This window comes from Anolis carolinensis, chromosome 3, assembly GCF_035594765.1.
Source record: "Anolis carolinensis isolate JA03-04 chromosome 3, rAnoCar3.1.pri, whole genome shotgun sequence".
NCBI classification, from domain to species: Eukaryota; Metazoa; Chordata; class Lepidosauria; order Squamata; family Dactyloidae; genus Anolis; species Anolis carolinensis.
Window position 1 is genome coordinate 208,359,426 of NC_085843.1, and position 23,321 is coordinate 208,382,746.

The 23,321-nt window shown below is 42.9% G+C and overlaps 1 protein-coding gene across 5 annotated transcripts in view; it reads left to right on the plus strand.

Annotated features, from left to right (window-relative positions):
- plce1 (phospholipase C epsilon 1) overlaps positions 1 to 23,321 on the plus strand; it is a 245,765-nt gene that overhangs the window by 104,989 nt on the left and 117,455 nt on the right. For all 5 annotated transcript variants that reach the window (XM_062976167.1, XM_062976168.1, XM_008115322.3 and 2 more), the window contains one exon: positions 14,635 to 14,914. In XM_062976167.1, coding sequence (XP_062832237.1) covers positions 14,635 to 14,914 — 280 coding nt within the window. The remainder of the gene's footprint in view (positions 1 to 14,634; positions 14,915 to 23,321) is intronic.

Sequence of the window (23,321 nt, forward strand, 5' to 3'; positions counted from 1 at the left end):
TGGCAAAGTGAGTGTTCGGTTATTGGATTACAACTTTGGACCATAATATTTCATATTGGACATTGCTTTTTTGGACTAATTTTGACCTTTCCTGAAAGGTCCGCTTCTGAACTAACTATTACATTTGTTTTTATTAATCTTATATATTTCCTTAATAAAGATATTAGATAGAATCTGGCCTCTGCGTATGGTTATTGGTGCTCTGTAGCCTGGGTCGTGACAGTTTGACTCCGCCACCCTAAGCACCAATTAACCTCGGCCAGAATGTCTACCGGAACCGTGCCCGGTGGGCAGCCACTGAGCTACACCATCAGCAAGGACGAAGTGGATCGCATCCGCGACAGACTCAACGCCCAGGATGGAGAAATAAAGGGTTTGCGGGAGCGCGGAATCCGCCTCCCGGCCATGGCGTTGCCAACCAAGTTTACTGGAGAAGCTTCCAAGGTTCATGTTTTCCGTCGCCAATGTCAAGCTTATCTAGAGGCCCGTGCTGCCGAGTTTCCCCAAGAAGACATCAAAGTGGCGTGGGTTTACAGTCTTCTAGACGGGCCAGCGGCCAACTGGGCGACGGCACTGTTCGACCAAGCCTCTCCACACCTAAGATCAGCGCAACACTTCTTGGACCACCTCAAGGAGACTTGGGGAATCGAGGACAATTTGGAGGCAGCCGGTCACAAACTCCGTCGCCTTTTCCAAGGAGACAGACCTATGTCTCAGTATATAGCCGAGTTCCGAGTGCTGGCCCACAACACCGGCTGGAACGATGTAGCCCTCAGAGGACAATTCCGGGAGGGTCTCAACATTGAAATGCTGGAAGAAATCTCCAAGGTGGATCCTCCCCAGACCCTCGAGGCACTCATTGATCAATGTTTACGGGCTGAAGTCATGATTGCCAACAGGAAACAGTGGGTTCGAGGCCAGAGCGGTAGAGCCGGGGCAAAACCCCCCGCTCCCGCCAGCGTTCAGCCACGTCCAGTGTGGAGACCCCCACCACCAACCCCATACCCCAGAGGAAGCGAGGAGGTGCCGATGCAGTTGGGCAACGTGCGTCCCAGACTAGATGCCGCCGAGAAGGCCCGTCGTCAACGCTTAAACCTCTGTTGGTACTGCGGGAACGGGGGCCACTTCGCCAGAGAGTGCCCAGCCAAAGGGAAGCCTGCCGCCCGTCTTGCGGCGGCGTCCTCCACGGAGACGAAGGCGTCTGAGCCGACTGGCACACAGCCGGCGGGGGAAGCCAACGACCGGGCGTAGAGAGGCTCGCCAACCCGGTCAAAAAATCCATTCAAGAGCCGCCTACTGGGGTCCTGTTCCTTCTCGTGGTCACCTTATGGTCAGCAAAAAGGGGACCCGTCATGATCCACGCCATGATAGACTCTGGAGCCACCAACAATTTCATTGATAGAGAGTATGCCGACTCTCTGGGATTACAATACCATGATTTCAAGAATGCCCGTGTGGTGCAAGCCATAGACGGCCGCCCCCTCAAGACGGGTCCCGTAAGTCAGTGGTCGGAACCCAACAGGATGTGGATAAGGGAACATATGGAAGAGATTTCCTTCTTTGTTACCGAGGTTCCCCATTTCCCTGTGATTTTGGGAATTCCATGGCTGACTCTCCACGACCCTAACATCTCCTGGTCCAACAGAGAACTGCAGTTTGCTTCACAGTACTGCCAAAACCATTGCCTTGTAGCCAAGGTCTGCCATGCCACAGACACCGAGCCCATCATCACCCTGCCCAAGAAGTACTCCGAGTATTGGGATGTATTCAATGAAAAAGAAGCCGAGAAATTACCCCCACATAGACCTTATGACTGTGCCATTGACCTGGTGGAGGGGGCCCCGATCCCGCGAGGGCATCTATACTCTCTGACTGAACCAGAGCAAGAAGCTCTCAGGGAATTTATAGAGACAAACCTTCGTAAGGGATTCATTAGACCCTCTCAATCCCCAGCCGCCTCCCCAGTGATGTTTGTGAAAAAGAAGTCAGGGGAACTACGCTTGGTGGTGGACTACAGAGCATTGAACAATATCACCAAGCGGAACAGCTATCCCCTGCCCTTAATCTCGGATCTACTGGATCGGCTTCGAGGAGCCAAGGTTTACACCAAACTGGATCTTCGGGGGGCTTACAACTTAGTTCGCATCAGAGAAGGGGACGAGTGGAAGACCGCCTTCCAGACCAAATTCGGATTATTCGAGTCCCGAGTTATGAATTTCGGATTATGCGGAGCTCCCGCAACGTTCCAGCATTTTGTCAATGACATTTTTCAGGACTATCTAGACAGGTTCTTGATAATCTACCTGGACGATTTTTTGGTGTTTTCTAGATCACAATCAGAACATGAGAACCACGTCAAAATGGTGTTACAACGATTGCGGGATCATGGACTTTATGCCAAGCTGGAAAAATGCGCTTTTGATCTACAAGAGGTAGATTTCCTTGGTTACCGCATCTCGCCTCTAGGGCTTTCCATGGATCCAGCCAAGGTTTCAGCAGTATTGGAATGGCGGGCGCCAACTAACAAGAAAGAGGTGCAGCGTTTCTTGGGGTTCGCGAACTATTACCGCAAGTTCATTCCAGATTTTGCCCGCTGGTCTGACCCCATCACTAGCTGCATCCGTGGAAAACAGTCTTTCCGCTGGACTGATCAAGCAGAGAAAGGGTTCCAGCAACTAAAGAAACTATTCACGTCCCAGCCAATTCTACAGCACCCAAATCCTGGAACCCCTTTTGTTGTGCAAGCGGACGCCTCTGATGTGGCAATTGGGGCTGTACTCCTACAACCGGTGGGAGATCACCTCCATCCCTGTGCCTTTTACTCTCGTCAACTAACCACACCAGAGAGGAATTACACCATTTGGGAAAAAGAACTACTGGCCATAAAGGCAGCCTTTGAAACTTGGAGACATTGGCTAGAAGGGGCCAAATTTCCCATTGAAGTCCACACTGATCATCGTAATCTAGAACATCTAAGAACTGCCCGCAAACTGAATCAGAGGCAGCAACGTTGGGCTTTATTCTTCGAACGTTTCAACTTCCAGATTCATTACGTGACCCCAGCCCAGACCAAGCAAGCAGACGCCCTGTCACGTAAACCGGAATACGCTGCAGGACGTAAGGAGACCTTTGAATCCCAACTATTACAACCCGAGAACTTTGCCACGCTCACAGTGGGGAACACCAAATCCATTTCCATTGGTTCAACTTCCTCTACTCCAGGACCCATCTGTGCTCAAGAAATCAGGGCTAGTCAGCAAGCAGATGCCTGGGCGCAGGACCAACTTCGCCAAGGTCTGCATTTTCCCTTTTCGCTTAAAGATGGGCTGCTGTGCTATAGAAATCATGTTTATATCCCACCCGGACCGGGCAGGGAAAAAGCGCTTCGTCTGTGTCATGACTGCAAACCAGCAGGACACTTCGGACTATTTAAAACCATGCATCTGATCCTAAGGGATTTTTGGTGGCCCAAGATCCGCAAGGATGTGGAAAAATATGTCAACACCTGCCCAGTATGTCAGCGCTCCAAGATAAGAAGGGAGAAGCCCTCAGGGCTTTTACACCCCCTTCCTACCCCATCTCGCCCATGGGAAATAATTTCTGCGGATTTCATCACTGACCTACCACCTTCCTGTGGATTCACCACGATCTTAGTGGTGGTGGACCTTTTCACCAAGTTAGCCCATTTCATTCCCTGCGAAGGCCTCCCCACGGCCAAAGAGACTGCGGATCTATTCCTTCAACATGTTTTCAGACTACATGGATTGCCCAAGAGTTTAGTCACTGACCGTGGATCTCAATTCACCTCTCGTTTTTGGAAGGCACTACAAAAACTATTGGGCATAGACTCTCGCTTATCTTCAGCTCATCATCCCCAAACAGATGGGCAAACGGAGCGCACCAATGCCACTTTAGAGCAGTATCTTCGCTGTTATGTAAACTACCAACAGGACAATTGGGCTTCTCTGTTACCACTGTCAGAGTTTGCCTACAACAATGGAGTTCAAGCTTCTACAAAAGAAACGCCGTTCTTTGCAAACTACGGCTTCCATCCACGTTTCTTTTCCCCTGTCATTGAAACTTCAGAAGTTCCCGCAGCAGAGGATTGGCTGCAGGAACTCACAGCGGTGCAACAACTTTTGCTCCAGCAACTGGACCAAGCCAAGGAGGACTATAAACGCCACGCTGACAAACACCGCCAGCCGGGCCCCGAAATCAAGGTAGGAGATCGGGTTTTTCTGTCCACTCGCTTTCTGCCCTCCCACCGCCCTTGCCGGAAGTTAGATGCCCGTTTCATTGGCCCCTATCCAGTGGTGGCGCAATTAAACCCCGTGACTTTCAAACTCCAACTTCCGCGTTCAATGCGCATTCACCCAGTGTTTCACCGTTCCCTGCTCCTTCCGGCGGATGGTGTGCGTCCTGATACAGACCAACCGGCCCCCCCTCCTGTTTTGATGAATGGGGAGGAGGAGTTCGAGGTTGAGGACATTTTGGATTCTCGCTTTCATCGCCGCCGCCTACAATATCTCATTGACTGGGTGGGTTTTGGCCCTGAGGAACGCTCTTGGGAAGACGCCTCCACAGTCCATGCTCCTGATCTAACCCGCCGCTTTCATCAGACCTATCCCGCCAAGCCGCGACCTCGCGCCTCGGGGAGAGGGCCCCAGTTTGGGAGGGGCCTTGAGGAGGGGGATAGTGTGATGACCCATGGGCCTTGTAGTCCTGCTCAGGACATTGTAATTCCTGATGAAGAAGAAAACTTGGGTTTTTTACCTTCCCAGTCAGAACTGGATTCCTCTCAGCCAGATCTTTCCCAGGCAGATCTGGGAACCTTGCACCTGCAAGAAAGTTGTCTCCCAGAAGTATGTCAAACAAGCCCAGAGCCTACTTCTCCCGTGTTCTTGCGCCGGGAGTTTTGTAAACAACAGAGAAGTTTGGAATCAGCTTCGCGCAGGAGTGCGAGAATTGCAGCTAAGAATGTAGCCAATTAAGACTGCTTCTCGTGAGAATCTTTAAGGAGTCTAACATCTGGTCCCAGAGTTTAGCTTTCGTTTCTGGTTCCCAGAGAACTGCTTCGGTGGGAAAGTTAGACTCTATATAGGTGTTTTACCCGCGTAGTAACTTCGCGGAGTCAATTCGTCAGCCTACGGAGCGAGTTGTGTCTGGACAGCGCGCTCCGATTCAAGCCTCGCTCCTGCTCAAGCCTTGCCCTGCTTTCCAGCCTTCGCCTTGCTTCCCAGCCTTGTTTACCTACGGACTTTGCCTTGTTGCCCAGGACCAATCCTTGCCTTGTTCCACGGATTTTACCAAGTTATTCCACGGACCTTGTTCTTGTTCCTAGCTACCTTGTTCCACGTTTAAGCCTTGTTTCAAGTATCAAGTTATTTCAAGTTATGGACTAAAGGACCTGGTCTATTCCCCTCACTTTGCCTGGCAAAGTGAGTGTTCGGTTATTGGATTACAACTTTGGACCATAATATTTCATATTGGACATTGCTTTTTTGGACTAATTTTGACCTTTCCTGAAAGGTCCGCTTCTGAACTAACTATTACATTTGTTTTTATTAATCTTATATATTTCCTTAATAAAGATATTAGATAGAATCTGGCCTCTGCGTATGGTTATTGGTGCTCTGTAGCCTGGGTCGTGACAAGGGGCCGAATTATCATTAAAAAAATACAAATTCCTATGCACACTGGACATGTCTTATTTGTAGTGCAAAAAAAAAACACAACCCAACAACATTTATTTATTTATTTATTTATTTGTTTACATTGATACCCCACCCTCTCTCACCCTGAAGGGGACTCAGAGCGGCTTACAAGTTATATGTACATACAATATATTATATTATTAGCATATCACAATATTAGCATTATATATTACTATATTATACTATACCACTATACCATAATATTATTAGTAATATTTCATTTGATATATAATATATAATTAATATTATTCTATTATACAATATTATTATATTGTATTATTATTGTTATTATTATTATTATTATTATTATTAGCCGCCCTGAGTCCCCTATTGGGTGAGAAGGGCGGGGTAGAAATACAGTTATAAATAAACAAATATTATATGGTATTTCATTAAAATATTATTATCAATATTATATGTATACACGATATATTATATGATTAGGATTGCACTGTACAGTAGAGTCTCACTTACCCAACACTCGCTTATCCAACATTCTGGATTATCCAACGCATTTTTGTAGTCAATGTTTTCAATATATCGTGATATTTTGGTGCTAAATTCATAAATACAGTAATTACTACATAGCATTACTGCGTATCGAACTACTTTTTCTGCCAAATTTCTTGTCTAACATGATGTTTTGGTGCTTCATTTGTAAAATCATAACCTAATTTGATGTTTAATAGGCTTTTCCTTAATGCCTCCTTATTATCCAACATATTCGCTTATCCAACATTCTGCCGGCCCGTTTATGTTGGATAAGTGAGACTCTACTGTATTAGTAAATTAAAGAACAATACAATATTTAAAAATAAAAACAATTTTAACTAACATACTGTGTAAACCTATCAGGATTTCAATGGGAAGTGTGGGCCTGCTTCTGGCCAATGAGATAGTCAAGTTAAGTAGGATTGTTGTTGTTGTGCCTAAGTCTAAAATGAGGGCGGGGGCCAGGTCAATGACCTTGGAGGGCCGCATCTGGCCCCCAGGCCTTAGTTTGGGGACCCCTGATCTACAGGATGGTTTCATTAGAATAGGTTTATTATTAAATACATATTTTGTAGGAATTAATAGATTGGTTTCTTGGTGCCCACTCTCAGGGTTCTGGAACTTCCCACCAGAGGAGGGCAGGTTAGCTCCAGTTTTGATGTCCTCTGTTAACAGGCAAAAACATATATTAAGATATCCCTTAGCATTTATGACTAATTTGTGTGCTCCTGGGTGATGTTTGTTGGTTTGTTTTAATTGTTATTGACCAATGGGTTTATAGTTTCAGCTCAATTATTAGCTACCTTGATCACTAATATACCTCTTTCCATACAAAACTTTGAATCAGGTGAGAGCTGGGCTTATGGATATCAGGCTGAAAAATAAGGTATTTCCTTTCTGATAGAAAAATAGACTGCCTTTATTGGTCAGGCCTCTGTTAATATGCAACTTTCAAAAGCAAGATAGTGCTTTTGTAGTCTAGCAGTAGTCATTAGGCTTATGCATTCCGGGTGAATCACTATCAGTTTCTGCTTGCCAGATACCGGAAGCCCCCATATCCGTTTTCCAGCACCTCCTGAAAATGGGTGCACTGCCAAATGGGTGTTTTCATCCCACATCCAAAAAAAGCAGCCCTTTTTGGCCCATTGGTGGCAATGGGGAACTGACAAGGCTCCCCTTTCCCCTGGGAGCCTTTCCTTTCTTCCGTTCCAGGGAAACTAGGTGTCAGCAACGGGGTTAAGAAAACAATCTATCGAGCCCATTATGGGGGGGACTTCCCACAGGCTCCCCTTCCATGTCTTTCTTTAAGACCTGGATTTAAAAAAGCATTGGAGTTACCACTCTTACGTTTCTGGCTCATTTCCCTTCTGTTTGTAGAGGAAGAGAGGAGGCTGGGTTTAATGCTTCTTAAAGCTGTTCTACTCTGGAGGAGGCAGGTGTGCATGCTTTCTCTCCCAGCACTAGTAGCACGCCACACACAGCTTTCCAAGGCATTTTAAGGAGACTCAAGAAAGGAGGAACAATGACTTTGAGCTCAGTGGAGCTATCCTCCCTGGACTACCTTAAAAATCCTTTTTCTTTCCTACAAGGCTGCAATCTCCTTTCTGCTTGGGGTTTTACTTCCTTAAAGCTGTTTCTACTTTCTACTCTAGAGGAGAGCTAGGCTTCTCAATTTGTTTGCTGGGATTACTATTAATAAGAATACTTATTCTCTTTTAGAAGAATTTTCTGAAGGAGAGAAAGGGGAGAAAAGGAAGCTAAAAGACTCTCCAGGCCACCAAATGTGCATGCACGTATCTCATCCACTGTCCCTCAGGTCCCCAACTCCCTGTCAATCCCTCTAAATAAAAAAAATATATATCAGAGAAATAAAGTAAAATCAAAAGTATTCAACTGTGCTGCCAAATAAGTGATGAGGAGCCAAGATCGGCTCCCACTTGCTTTAGTTGCAGGCGGATTTTTGTACCGGGAGGGCTCTTGCTGTTAACGTGCTCCAGAAGGTACCAAAGAAAAACAAATCCATGCACAAGTCTATAAGTCCTTGACCTTACAACTACTTGTATATATACGTAGTGTGTCTGTGATGCAAGAAGCTGAGCCAGCTTGGTTAGAGAATGCTGGGGATAAGGGAGTATGTAGGGGAAATGATATGCCACAGGATCTCTTTTACAAGGCTCCTGTGGCCCAAATCCCAGTGAATGTGAAGGGCTAACTGTATTCCACTTTTTCCACTGGAATGTTTATTGTTTCTCATTCCTTTCACAATGTAGGATAGTATGTAGAAACTTTGCAAGATGGTATGTATTCTGTAAATATTAATCTTATTGTTATTTTCTCTATAGTTTCTGAGAGTGTTTGCTCCTCTCCATTACAGTATTAAAATAGGTGTCATTGTAATCAATACTTTTTTAAAAGCTGTGCTTGACATCAAGTAAAACTATATCGTATAACATTAAAATAGGTTCTCCTTATTAATTACATTCACAGTGTCATTTTTCTCTTTCCAACCATGATAGCTGGGGAAGAACAAAGGAAATTCCATAGCACCATTGTGACATATAAGTTTTGTGCCAAGTTGTGTGTGTATTTAACCATTTTAAAGGGCGATTCACAGCACCTTGAATTATAGACTGTTTATACTGAGTTATAGACTAGATATATTATGTCTTATTCTTCCATTAGTTATTTATGATTGTTTATCTTTTATAACCATGATAGTTTACAGAGCCAAAAAAGGCTTCTCCAATATATGAGTATATGTGGCTAGTAATTCATCACTGTAAAATGTTGGCTGTTCTTGTTTATGTAATAATAATAATAATAATCATAATCATAATAAACCTTTATTTGTAATTTGTCCTATCTCCCCGAGAGGACTCAGGGCGGATTCCAACATACAACAGCAAACATTCAGTGCCTCTGTAAAACAAACAAATCCCAGAGAAACCCCACATATGAAAATAACATTAAAACCTAGCATCACGTTAAAGCCTAACATCAGTAAATTAAACCTAACATCAATAAATTAAACTACATGTAGTCGAACGAAATTATATAACATCAAATCTAAACAAATATCCACATTAATTTATAATAGCCAACCAATGTTCACAAAACAGTGTGGGTTGGTTGTGTAGTCAAATGATGGTAATTGGGCTGGCGTGGATTAGGAAGGTCCAAATACGATATACTGGTAGTTCTCGGCCAGGGGCCCAGTAGTGATCTCTCATTATCTAATCCTCCTCCTCTCTGTATGCTAGTGAGCATAAGTAGATCTTCAGTTGTTTTTTAAAGGAGAGAAGGGAGGGGGTCAGCTTTATTTCTTTATGGAGGGAATTCTATGTAATGGATTTTAATCTATGGATTTATCATGATTGCTCCAAACCTATAGGAAAAATACATTTAAAACACACCTTATAGAAAATTATTTAAAAACAATGACACTAAGATTGAGTTAAATGAACCTTACATGCTACATATATATATATTTAAACAACCCTCTGATGGATCTTCCTTTTTTTACTCCATATGAAATCATTTTCTGGAGGGGATGAGAAATATCATTCTTCTAATATGCCAGGTCCTAATCTGGCTCTCCAAGGAGCCCAATCCAGGCCTGCTGGTTTGCCCAGAGAAATGTTCTTTGACTCAGTGGTTTTCCAGTTTTTTACTTCTTTCATTCTAAAAAGCTCATCCACTCTGTTACTCCCACTATAGCAATCAAGGAACTAAGGGTTTGAGCAGGAATCAGGCCAGTCGCATCGATTTGCTTCTCAACCCTTCTGTTTGTTTGTTCATGCATGACTTTATGAAGCATATAGACTCTCACTTTCCTGTAGTGTGACTTCTGCTCCCAACTCCCTAACAAGCTGTCATAGGGAAGGAACTTGCTTATGTCTTTATCTTGGCTGTAGTTCTTTCTAGAATTACTCTGATTTTAGGTCAGAGTGCATGTATAGCTTCTACCTTTATACTTAGCACTTCCATGATACTTTAGTTCAGAGCTTTCCAAACTATGTGTCAGGACACACTAGTGTGTCGCCTGTAGTCCCTAGGCATGTCGCATGAAAAATGCTCCCCTCCCTCTGCTGCCCTCATGGAATTGATAAGTTTCTAATTAAGAAAAGAAAATCTGTTGACAATGATGTTTGCAATGAACCACATGTAGCGGCTATATAGGAAACTACACAACAATCAACTATAGCGAAAAGGAAAAAAATCAGAATCTTATTTATATTATTTATTTATTTATTTATTTACATTATTTTTACCCTGCCCTTCTCACCCGGAGGGACTCAGGGCGGCTTACAACAGTCGGCAAATTACATTGCACAAAATACATTCAAGAGTATGTGAAACATTTGTATATGTGTGTTATACGTGCATACATACATATATATATATCTTCTATACACATAATAAAAGTGAAAATATGTATGTATGTATGTATATGTGTCTGGGTTGTCCACTTATGCAGACAAGCTCCTACTTTCACAAATAGCTAGCTCTCACAGCTCAGGAGACACCAATGGCCCTCCCTCCAATGACATTGCAGGTTATAGCGAGCACTGTAAACATGTCCTCCACAAACACCATACTGCCTACCACCAAGTAAAGGCTTTCATACAGGGACAATTTCATCCTAGATTTTCTATTTTTCCTCCACCACAGACATCCCATTGTTTCTTACTCTCTCCATTGGGTGTAGAATTTGCATGACCCCATCCAATGCCTCTCTCTTTGTTTATTTATTTACAGTATTTATATTCTGCCCTTCTCACCGCGAAAGTGACTCAGGGCGGATTACAATGAACATATATATGGCAAACATTCAATGCCATCAGACAAACAACACACAGAGGCATTTAACATTCCAGCTTCACGATTCCGGCCACAGGGGGAGCTGTTGCTTCACCATCCACTAGTGACTGTACTTCCATCAACTCTGAAGCTATTAAAACTTATCAAATTAGTTGTTACATGGACATGGAGCATTGTAGTCAAACTACAGGAAAAAAGATTTTACCTGAACATTAGGAAGAACTTCCTGACAGTAAGAGCTTCATGACAATGGAACACACTGCCTCGGAGAGTGTTGGAGTCGCCTTTGGGAGTTTTTAAATAGAGGGTGGTGACCATCTCTCAGGAGTGTTTTGATTGTATATCACTGCATGGCAGGAAGCTTTTATTCAATGGCCCTTTTAGTCTCTTCCTTTTCTACGATTTTATGCTTCTATGATCCTAACCCTGAATATATCTTGCAGCACCTTAGGTATTAACGAACGCTGGATCTACACTGACCTATATCCCAGGATCTGACCCCAGATTATCAGTTTATCCCATATTATCTTGCAGTGTAGACTTATATAATCCAGTTCAAAGCAGATAATCTGGATTTTATATGGCAGTGTAGATAGAGCCAGAGGAAGAAAGTTGATAGCATAAGATTTCATAGAATAACAGTGCATCTACACTGTAGTACTATTAATGCAGTTTACTACTTCAGATGCATATGATGAAATAGGGTGCATATTTATTGTAGAGTGAATGCAGTTTGACACCTCTTTAACTGCCATGGAATCATGGGAATTGTAGTTATACAAGGTCTTTCACTGTCTCTGCCAAAGAGTGCTGGGGCTTCACCAAACTAGAGCTCTTAGGATTCTTAGCATTAAGGCATGGCTGTTAAAGTGGTGTCAAACTGCATTCATTCTACACCCGGCATTGGCAAACTTTGGCCGTCCGGCTCCGGCTGTTAGGAATTGTGGAAATCCAAAACACCTCGAGGGCCGAAGTTTGCCCGTGCCTTTTCTACAGTGTAGATGTGCCCTTTCTCGACCAAATGTTATTCATCCAACTTTTTTCTCTCGGTTATTATTTCTGAATATAGTTAATTTGAGTTGTGTCCAGTGCAGAAGATAGTGTTTTTCACACACCCAATTGAAAACAATAGGTATAATGCACTTTGGAGGGCAGACAGCTGGAGAAAAAATGTGCATATTTTGGAGACAGTTAATTGCCTTGATGTCTACTTTCATATGAAAGAGATTAACATCTTTACGCTTACTATTATCTTTGCTACGAGCCACTGTCGCCTGTTTCTGCAAACAAAGAATATCTTTGTGCTGGTAGTTAAGAAAAACTTAAATGCAGCGTAAGCAGCAGACATCTTCATGGGCTGCAAAACATTAAATATTTTGGAAAGTAACTACAGTAATTAGAAATTATTTTTGTTAGCCACATATTTTCAGAGCACACTAGAAAGGAATATGTATTATACCAATGACTGTGGTATTCTGGAGATGACTGAGTGAGTGTAAATATAGCAAAACAGACGGCAAACTTCTGTCCAGGACTTGTACTGTGTCCTAGCTGAATGTAGTTAACTAAAATGTTGTACCAATTCTCTTATTAACAATAATACTAATAAAATAAAGGGGCTCTACAACAATGTAGCAGACCAAAATAGGGAAATGGTTACTTATATATACAATGCATTCACAATTTTATTAAGACTGTAAATTGCTTTGGACATGGACCTGTGTACTGTGTCTTTTGTTAAGCGCATTTACATTCAAGTTAACATAAATAATAAGAATGCATTGAATAAAGAATATTATCATCAAAGTGAAATAATTGTATTTGCTTGCCAGTTTCATCTTACTTTCTAAAGCAAAGCAAATATACATCACAACATATTTTCAAACATAGCTGTGGTAAAAATCTATCTCTGTGGTGACAGAGCTCAGGATTTAATCCCTTCAGGAAGGGTAATTTATGAATGCCAGAAACTAAAACTATGAACTGATAACAGTTATAAATGTTAGTGCCATGAAACTGTTTGTTTCTTGTCTCTTTTGGAATTTGTTCAATTTCCTTAAAGCATATTGCTTTCAATGTACTGTATAAACAACAGCTGTTTTTGTTTGTTTTTGAATTGAGGGGAGGAAAAGGATGTGAAGACCTCTTCAAGGTTACTATAGCCTTTTCCATTGATTTCTAGCCCCATTCTCATTCTTTTGTTGTTCACAACAAATGTGCATGAGAATGCCTCCTAAATAAGTGGCTCGGTAGTTTTTTAATTCACGGTTAGGTTCTCTGGTTCAAAAGGACTTCAAGCTCTTGCTTCACACAGCAGTCTTCAGGACCACATCAAGGGACTTAGATTTTTAAAAAATTATTTACCTTCTGATTTTATTGCAAGTACAGAACACCTCATTGCACACAGGGCTTATTAAAATGATTGGATCACTATGGAACAATGGGAAAAAACTCCAATTTTGCTGCAGAAGTGTGTCCATATGAGACTCTGATCCAAATTGGTTTCCCTTTGGCTTATACTTGAGTATATACTGTACTTTGCTTTCTAAATAAAGTATTCTGAAAATGTAGCAATTTTTGAATACTGTCGAGTTCTTAAGTAGTTTTTAAAAAAATGTTAAATGTAACTAGTATTCAATGCTACTAATCCACCCTTGTACACTATCTTGTTATAATGCCAGCTGTGATTAATAGTAGTAACTGACCAACAGTTTCAGTTGATGCTCTGCAATCTGAAGAGAAAAAAATCCTTTAAAGGCCAAGTTGTCTTAGCATTATGAGTCACAGATTATGTTGTCTTTTAGTTTATTAAATATTAGAATTCTGTTGGTGACTTTTTGTACAGATCTTTTGGACCTATTACTTATAAACAAAAGAAATCCTCACTGTTCACTGAAGGCTAACAGATTTATTGTGGACTTTCATGGACCCACAACTTTTTAATCAGAAGCATAAAGTGTTATTCTCAGTTGGCAAACTAATTTTACCTGTCTATAGATGGATGCAGGACAGGAAAAACTTGTTGTATGAATCAAGAAGTACTGTATTAACAAATATGGTAGACTTTAATATTTATATTGTAGAATAAAGGACTAAAACATTTACCCAGCATTGTCCAAATAGATGCTGATGATCTTGGTTATGATCTGAATGGAACAAAAATTATACTTGGCAGTGCCTTGAATTCTTAAAATGTGTTTCACACCAACTTCCCTACCAAATGGATCTAGATTGGTAGTTTTTGTGTTGAAGTTTTACCTATTGATTTTAATCCACTTTGTCCCTTTGCGCTTTTTGTCACCTACAGCTATTTGAAACTCTCCCCTGAAAGACTTTCAAACTGTGCTATCTTTTCTTTTGTTGTTTCTTTATTTAGGAACTCATAGACTTCTATGTAGTTCCACACAATAACTACTAGACTCTAAATTGGTTGCTCTTCTAGCAGTTTCAATTTAATTGTTTGGGAGACTTAAAGAAATTTGATTAAAATAATATTTAGTGTATCACTTGAGAGAAGCATTTTAGGAATCTTTTCTGTAGTACTAAAAAAAAGCCCAACACTGGCTAATTTTATACCTAAAATAGTTTTTCCCTTTGTATTTGACAGATCTTCAAAACAGCAACAGGATCAGAAGATTCTTTGAAATATTTTCTCCATCCGGTAAAGGAACCACTAACGCCACAGCGCCATACAGATTGCTGGTGTGAAAGAGACAACTTGTGCATAAAATCATGTATACAAGCTTCTGAATACTGTGCCACTTTACACAGGACTTCTCTTTCAAACTTTGTCAGCGGTGCTTTACTAGAAGCAACCACATCATTGGGGGCAAGAAGTGGTTCGCTAAATATCTTAGGAGGATCAACTGGAAAGACCATGCTAAAAGGTAACTAAGACAGATTGAAAAGTTGTTGACAACATGACACTAGAAGGGAGATTTGAGGGCTTCAAACTTTTCTTCACATTGGAATTGATATAAAGAGTTTCCAGTATGTGTATCACAACTGGAATAGTCAGAACTCAAACTTAACACAGGATTATAAAAAGAATTCTGTGCATATTATTTGACTGTATTTTTAAAATTAGACACCATCTTCTTTTGGGGGGAGACCTATGGGAACACAAATTTCACAAATCGTTATTAGTCTTCATTGGAGCAGGCCCATTCAGTCAATAAAATTTACCTATATGTTGGGTCACCATTTAAAAATAATTGACTGGGTTCTGTTCTAATTTGAACCAACCAACAGGATTCCAATTTGCATTTAAAAATACTAAAATCCATTAATTTCTAGGTCTACAATTGCCCTTGCAGCATTCAACCTGGTTGTATTTTGGTGACTTTAAAATCTACAATACAATAGAAAGTCGAGATAGTAGCAGATCTTATTGAAATGAATGACTTCCAGCAAAAGTTAGCAGAGAGTTCCCCTGGAGAACCTTGGAGATTCCTAAAAAGGTGTCATCTGTAGGAATTTGCTAGGTCTGCCCATGTGCTACCTTCCAGCATTAGCATACTATATAATTATCTGGAGAACCTAGAAACCTCCTGCAGTTATATAGGCTGTATTGTATATTTATTTGCTTGCAACACAGATTCCATAGTATTTAGTTTCTGTACTTTTTTTGAGTTAGTTAAAATGCGTTTTGCTAAAATTTCTTAAAATACTGGCACAGGCATCAATGACATAACTATATGCCCAGTGTTTATTATTCAGTTATTATCGTTGCTTCTTCAAGGCTATTTGTAGAGTTTATTTCCAAAAGGTACCAAATTTAAAAAAAATTGAGGCACTGTTCTCTTATCTGGGTGGAGGCCATTAAGGTGTGCGAGAGAGAAAAGGATAGTCTATTTTATGCAGGGGAGTTGAAGGAGGAAAACCATTTCCCCTATTTTTGCTGGTTATTCCTCCTCCTCTTATCATGACGTGGACATGGGTAGGGGGAATGACAGGAAAATGGGGAAATTGTTTTCCTCCTTCAACCCCTCCCCCCCCCAAATAAAATGGACTATCCTTCTCTCTGTAGCGCCCCTAGTGGCCTCCACTCACATAATGAAACAGTACCAAAATTCAAATATGAGTTATAGACAGCAGCATTTTGTTGGCTAGGACTAGAATATTATGTACAGATTGGAACTATTGAAATGTATCAAATCACTTCAGTATATGGCTTGGAAAATTGTATTTCATAGTAAAAGAATGCATATCCACAACATTTTTAATGATTCCTGTAAAATTTGTTCAGATGGCTTTGGTACCTTTTGAAAACAATCTCCACATTTGTTTTTCTTTTCTTGCTTGCTGTTGTTGTTGTTGTGTGCCTCTACGTTGACTCCATCCCATGGTGACCACCGTCTAAGTTTTCTTGACAAAATTTATTCTTGGAGGTTTGCCACTGCTTTTCTCAGAGGCAGAGAGAATGTGACTTGGCCAAGATGATTCTGTGGGTTGCTGTGAATTTTCCGGGCTGTGTGACCATGTTCCAGAAGCTTTCTTTCCTGATGTTTCGCCTGCATCTATAGCAGGTATCCTCAGAGATTGTAAGGTTGTGAGATTGTGAAACTAGGCAAGTGGGGTTTACATATCAGTGGAATGCCCAGGGTGGGAGAACGAACTTGTGTCTATTTGAGGCTAGTGTGAATGTTGCAGTTGACCACCTTGATTACTATTTAATGACCTTGCAGCTTCAAAGCCTGGCTACTTCCTGCCTGGGGGAATCCTTTGTTGGGAGGTGTTGGCTGGCCCTGATTATTTCTTGTCTGGATTTCCCTTGGATTTCCCCTGTTTTCTCAATGATGTTCTTTATTTACTGTCCTGATTTTAGAATTTTTTAATACTGGTAGTTCACTTTCATTGTTTCCTCCTTTCTATCGAAATTGTCCACATTCTTGTGGATTTCAGTGGCTTCTCTGTGTAGTCTGACTTGGTGGTTGTTAGAGTGGTCCAGCATGAAGTCAGCCATAGCAGAGCACTTAATGAACCAACCTGGACACAGGATATTATTTGAGAACACTGTGAGAGAATGCTTCTGGAACATGGCCATACAGCCCGGAAAACTCACAGCAACCCAGTGATTCTGGCCATGAAAGCCTTTGACAACACAATTCAGTGGGTTTTGAGGGCTGAGTACTCAAATCACTGCATGACACTGGCTCTTTGCTCTTATCTTCTGCTGTTACATATCTTACACACGTGCACAATGTGCATGGGAAAACTATGTTTCAGGGAGTATTTAAATTTTCTTGCTTTTAGAGAAAAGAAAGCACTTTCGGTTGTTATATCAACAGAGCACTGTATAAAGACTGTGTTTTCATTATACTTACTTAGATAAAGTATTAGAATAAAGTTCCATGATAAAGTAGGCCTTAATGAGGTTGAATGAAAGAGCAGCACAGGTCATAACTGTTTTGGATATACTCAAAATACATTTGTGTCTGTATCAAGTAACTTAGATTGTTTAAATTTCTGAAAGTTTACTGGTTCTTTGTCAAAAGATTTATATAAAAAAGATCAAATAATTGCATTGTTCATTTTTAGAGCACAGATTGTTAACAAGAAACTGTGATGCATAAACATTATATCTCAATTGCCTATGGGTTGGCTACACATGTGTACAGTGCTGTCATGATGCTATGTCTCTTTACTATTTATTTTATGGAAATAATATGCTGGTTATTACTGTATATTTTTTAAACCTTGGCAATAGTGTCTCCCTTGCAAAGCAATTTGAAAAAGAGGCAGTTTGTGGGGAAGAATTGTAGATTGATTAACATATCACTTTCCGTCATGGTCTTCTCCAGGCACATACCATAGTTGCAAAGCATTGAAGTTAAGAATTCACTATTATATACACAAAAACAGTTACACGAATATGATGGGTTTGACTATTTAATGAAGCAGATGGGAGTGGACAGAGAAAATATGAATATGAATCTGAAGTATGCATATATCAAAGTTTGTTGGATCAATTTTAGGATTTGTAATACGCTTAATAATAATAAACCTGTTGTTATGATTGAGCCTCATGGCTCTGTTACTGACAGACGTGGGCGTAAGACTCCTCGAGAGTCAGATACTCTCGAGGAGCGAGAGAGAAAAAGACTGCGAGACATATTTGCAGCACCATCTGACGAGGAGTCTTTCGAAGGGTTTACGGAGAGAATGGAGGAGGGGCTGGTTAGCTCGGAGGAGGATGAGATGGATTGGACTCGGGTAAGGGAGGAAGTGGGTGCCACTGGCCATGATGGGACAGAAGATGAATGGGGACCTTCAGGATTAGACCCATGGCTTAGCTGGAGGGATGGGACGGGATCCACAGCTGGAGATGCTGTTGGGCGTAGTCAGAGGTGTTCCAGCTCTGACGAGGAAAGTGATGAGGAAACGCCCGGGTTAAGGAGGACAGCTGACAGTGATGAAGATTTGTAACTGGCATAAAATGGGGCTTGGGAGCAATTGCTAATTGTGTTGGGCAAGGTAATCTGGGCAAACGCTTGGGATCCGTGTGTGTGTGGGACGCTTCCCTGAAGACTTGTGTGCTTTCCTGTGCTGTGACGTAAGTTGATTGGAATCCAGGGTCAGACGGCGGGAGGGATTGTGTGGGCATTTGTTTGTGCAAACCTGTGCTTACTCTTATTAGCTTGACCTTCCGTCGTCTTCTTGACGGACGCCATCTCCTGCTTTGAGAACTCGGACTGAACTGACCACGGCTTGTCTTCCCCCCTTCTTGGACTTGGAAAAACTACAAACGTCTGCTTCTGGTTTTGATCTACGGAACGGAACTGGTCTACTCAACTGCTACAATCCTTGGCTGATTTACTCGTGTTGGAGATCCTGTCTGCTGTGTGTGTGGGGGAGCGACGCAAGTTACTCTAAGCACAGTGTTGGCAGCAGAGAGGAATCTGCTGCCAATTAGTTGCATTCTTTGTATCTTTTGTTCCTTGGCTTTCGTTTCGTTTATACCCAGGCTGAAGCAAGCAGTTTGTTTTTACCCGGATTAAACTCCGGTTTAATCCGGTTTATCTTTTGAACATTTACTTTTGCCCCTTTTTGCTCCTAAAGGCAAAAACTGCCTGGCCCTTGTGTTTTACGGGCATTTTTGAGTTCTGTAATCTAATAAACTCTGTTACTTTGAATCTTGTGGCGTTCTGTCCTTGACAGATTGCCCAACGCCCATAAAAAGTTTATTGCAGCAATAAACCCGTCAGGAAGACGATGGATGAGTTAAGGGCCAAAGTAGACCAATTGCAAACGGCTTTTACCGTTATCCAAACAGCTCAGGCTGTGAAAGGACATGTTTTGACTCCTGAACGCTTTGACGGAACCAGGTGCAAGTTGCCAACCTTTTTGGCACAAGTGGAGCTTTATTTTTCTCAGCTCAGTGCTCATGCTTTTCCTACAGACACTAGCAAAGTGGCCTTTATTTTGAGTTTGTTGACCGGTCCCGCAGGACAATGGGCCACTAATTTAATTTTGGGAAATGACCCAGTCAAGGACAATTTGAATAATTTCAAAAAGTTGTTAACTGATACTTTTGGGGATCCTCTCCGCACGGAGAACGCTGGGTGGGCTCTGTATCGGTTGAAACAGGGAAAGGGGACTGTTTTGGATTACTTAAATAAGTTTAACCTGTATCGCCACCAGCTGGATTGGGGGGAAAATGCATTCATGCTTTTATTTACTGCCGGGTTAAGTGATATGCTCCAGGATGAATTAGCACGCTTGGAGCCGGCTGAAAGCTGGGACGCCTTAGTAGCTAAGGTGCTGCGTTTAGACGCAAGGTTCGAGGCTCGTAAACACTCAAAAGCAATGTGTGCGCCACCCATGCATGTAACCAGGGCACCTGTGGTGATGGGGGAAGAGCCCATGGAGCTTGGGGTCTTTAAAAAGCTGTCTACAGAGGAAAAGAGCCGTAGGAGGCAGCTGGGCTTGTGTTTGTACTGTGGGAATGCTGGGCATTTTGCCAAAAATTGTAATGTGAAACCTTCCCAGCTTTCGGGAAAAGGCCAGCCCTAGTGCGACGTGAGTCCAACGCACTAGGGCTCCTCAAGCAGTCAACTGAGGGGAGGAAGCATGTTTTCGTACCCATTACATTATCTGTTGGGGGAAGGGAACTTGTTTCTACTTTGGCACTGCTGGACTCAGGGGCTACGGTCTCCTATGTAGATATTGAGTTTGCTAAGAAGCATGGCATTCCTAGAGTGCGCAAGGCATGCGACGTGTGGGTGGAAGGAGCAGATGGGAGACTGCTGGAGACTGGGGTGGTTAACCATGAAACCTCAGCAGTAACGTGGGAGGTGCAGGGAGTAACGGGAACGTTTGTGTGGGATATTACGAGCTTGCCTAGATATGATGTGATCCTGGGGATGGATTGGCTAGCTGTAGTAAACCCACATGTAGATTGGGCAACACGTAAAGTGATCTTAAAGAGGCAGGATTGTTGCACTCTAAATGTTACTCATTCTGATATGGAGGGAGTGCCTGCTGAGTATGGGGAGTTCTCTGATGTATTTTGTAAAAGAGAAGCGGACAAATTACCACCGCACAGGCCATATGATTGCGCCATCAAGTTGGCAGAAGGTGCGAAACTGCCAGCAGGGAGGCTGTATGCCTTGACTGTACCGGAAAGGCAAGCTTTGCGGGAGTTTCTAGATGAAAATTTAGCCAAGGGGTTTATTCGCCCATCTAGTTCTCCAACTGCGGCACCGGTATTCTTTGTAGCCAAAAAGACTGGGGAACTTAGGTTGGTCTGCGATTATCGGATCCTAAACAAATACACCATTCGGGATAGGTACCCGCTGCCTTTAATCTCGGAACTGTTATCAAGGGTGCAAGGGGCTAAGGTCTTTACCAAGCTTGACCTGCGGGGGGCCTATAACTTAATCCGTATACGGGAAGGGGATGAATGGAAGACGGCATTTAACACGTGTTTCGGATGCCACGAGTTCCGAGTCATGCCTTTTGGGCTTTGTAATGCTCCTGCGGTATTCCAGAGGTTCATGAACGATGTGTTCAGGGACCTAATTGACCAATTTTTAGTGATTTATTTGGATGATATCTTGATTTTTTCTAAGGACGAGAAAGAACATCGTCAACATGTCAAGCAGGTTCTGCACCGACTGCGGGCTAATGGGCTTTTCGCCAAGGCTTCCAAGTGCGTCTTTCATGTGCCTGAAGTGGAGTTCCTAGGTCATGTAGTGTCAGGTAGGGAACTTAAAATGGACCCACATAAGGTTGACGCCGTCAACTCATGGCAGGAGCTGAAGACTAAGAAGGATGTACAAAGGTTCTTGGGTTTCGCTAATTACTACCGGGAGTTTATTCCGAATTTTGCAAAGCTCACGGTACCTTTGACGCAGCTTCTGCGCAAGAAACAGCCATTTGTGTGGGGGCGGGAAGCTCACGAGGCGTTTCTACAACTAAAGTCTAGTTTTCAATCGGACAACATACTAACCCATCCTGATGTTGACAGACCGTTCGTGGTAGAAGCGGACGCTTCTAGCTACGCGTTGGGGGCTGTATTGTCTCAGAAGGATTCCTCAGGGACCTTGCGTCCCTGTGGATTTTACTCGCGGCAACTAACACCCTTCGAGCAGAACTATACCATATGGGAGAAGGAGTTGTTGGCGATTAAGGTGGCGTTTGAGGTGTGGCGGCACTGGCTTGAAGGGGCACGGCACCAGATCGTGGTCAGATCTGATCACAAAAACTTAGAGCACTTGCAAACAGCAAAGAAGTTAAACCAGCGTCAAATCCGCTGGGCTTTGTTTTTCTCCAGGTTTAACTTCAAGGTGCAGTTCGTGGAGGGGAAGGCAAACTTGCGGGCCGATGCTTTATCCCGCAAGCCGGAATTTAAGACCAATGAGCAGGTAGTATGTCAGACCATCTTGCCTACTGCCTCTCTGTGTGTTGTAGATAATGAGCTTGGGTTACATGACCAGATCCTTGAGGCTCAGAAGGATGATGTATGGACTCAGGAGCAACTGATGCTGCTCTCTGCAGGTAACCGTACCATACTGCCGCATCTCCAGGATCAAGACGGGGTATTGGTGCGTAGGGGGCAGGTTTACGTACCAGTAGGGACCCTCAGGTTGGAGGTGATTAGAGCCCACCATGACGAACCCATGGCTGGGCACTTTGGCAGGTTCAAGACCGTACAGCTTATCACCAGGAGCTACTGGTGGCCAAAGATGCGGCAAGACATTCTGCGCTTTTGTGACAGCTGCGCCGTTTGTCAGCAGAGTAAGACGCCTGTTGGGCGCCCTAGAGGGTTGTTATCGTCTTTACCTGTTCCGGAGAGGCCATGGCAAATCATTTCCATGGATTTTATTTCAGATTTGCCTAAGTCTGGGGGTTATACTTGTATTTGGGTGGTGGTGGATTTATTTAGTAAACTGGCTCATTTTATTCCTTGTTCAACCATTCCGGCGGCCCCTACGTTGGCCTTACTATTTACAAAGCACATCTATCGTTTGCACGGAGCACCCGAGGTGATTATTTCAGATAGGGCTCCGCAATTTGTGTCACGCTTTTGGAAACACTTCCATGAGTGTTTGGGGACTAAGTTAAACGTGTCTTCAGCTTTCCATCCGCAAACGGATGGACAGTCGGAACGGGTTAATGGGCTCTTAGAGCAGTATCTGCGTTGTTTTTGTTTAGATCAACCCACGGCTTGGGTAAAGTGGTTACCGGTGGCGGAATTTGCTTACAACAATGCGGTGCACACGTCTAGTCAGCATACGCCATTTGAGCTAACTTATGGTTTTCACCCACGGGGAGGTGTGGCGCCGTCGACCAATGTGGTCTCTTCGGACCCTGTGTACCGCTCTTCGGAAATGGCTGCATTGCATGATGTTGCCCGTCGCTTACTGTTGGAAGCTAAGGCAACGCAGAAGACTCAGGCTGACCGCCACAGGCAGGCAGGGGAGGAGTTGGAAGAAGGGGATTTGGTGTGGTTATCTTCCAAACATATTAAACAGGCTGGGGGAAAGTTTGCGCCTCGGTATTTGGGTCCCTTTCCTATCGTTAAAAAGATTTCTTCTGTTGCGTTTCGTTTGCGTTTACCGTCTAGTTTAAAGGTCCATCCAGTCTTTCATCGTTCGCTGTTGAAACTTGATACCTCTAGTCGTCGTGGTGCTATAGCGGAGGGTATCACTGCCACTTCTCCGCCATCGGGGGAGGAGGCCTTTGTGAGAGGGGATAGTGTTATGATTGAGCCTCATGGCTCTGTTACTGACAGACGTGGGCGTAAGACTCCTCGAGAGTCAGATACTCTCGAGGAGCGAGAGAGAAAAA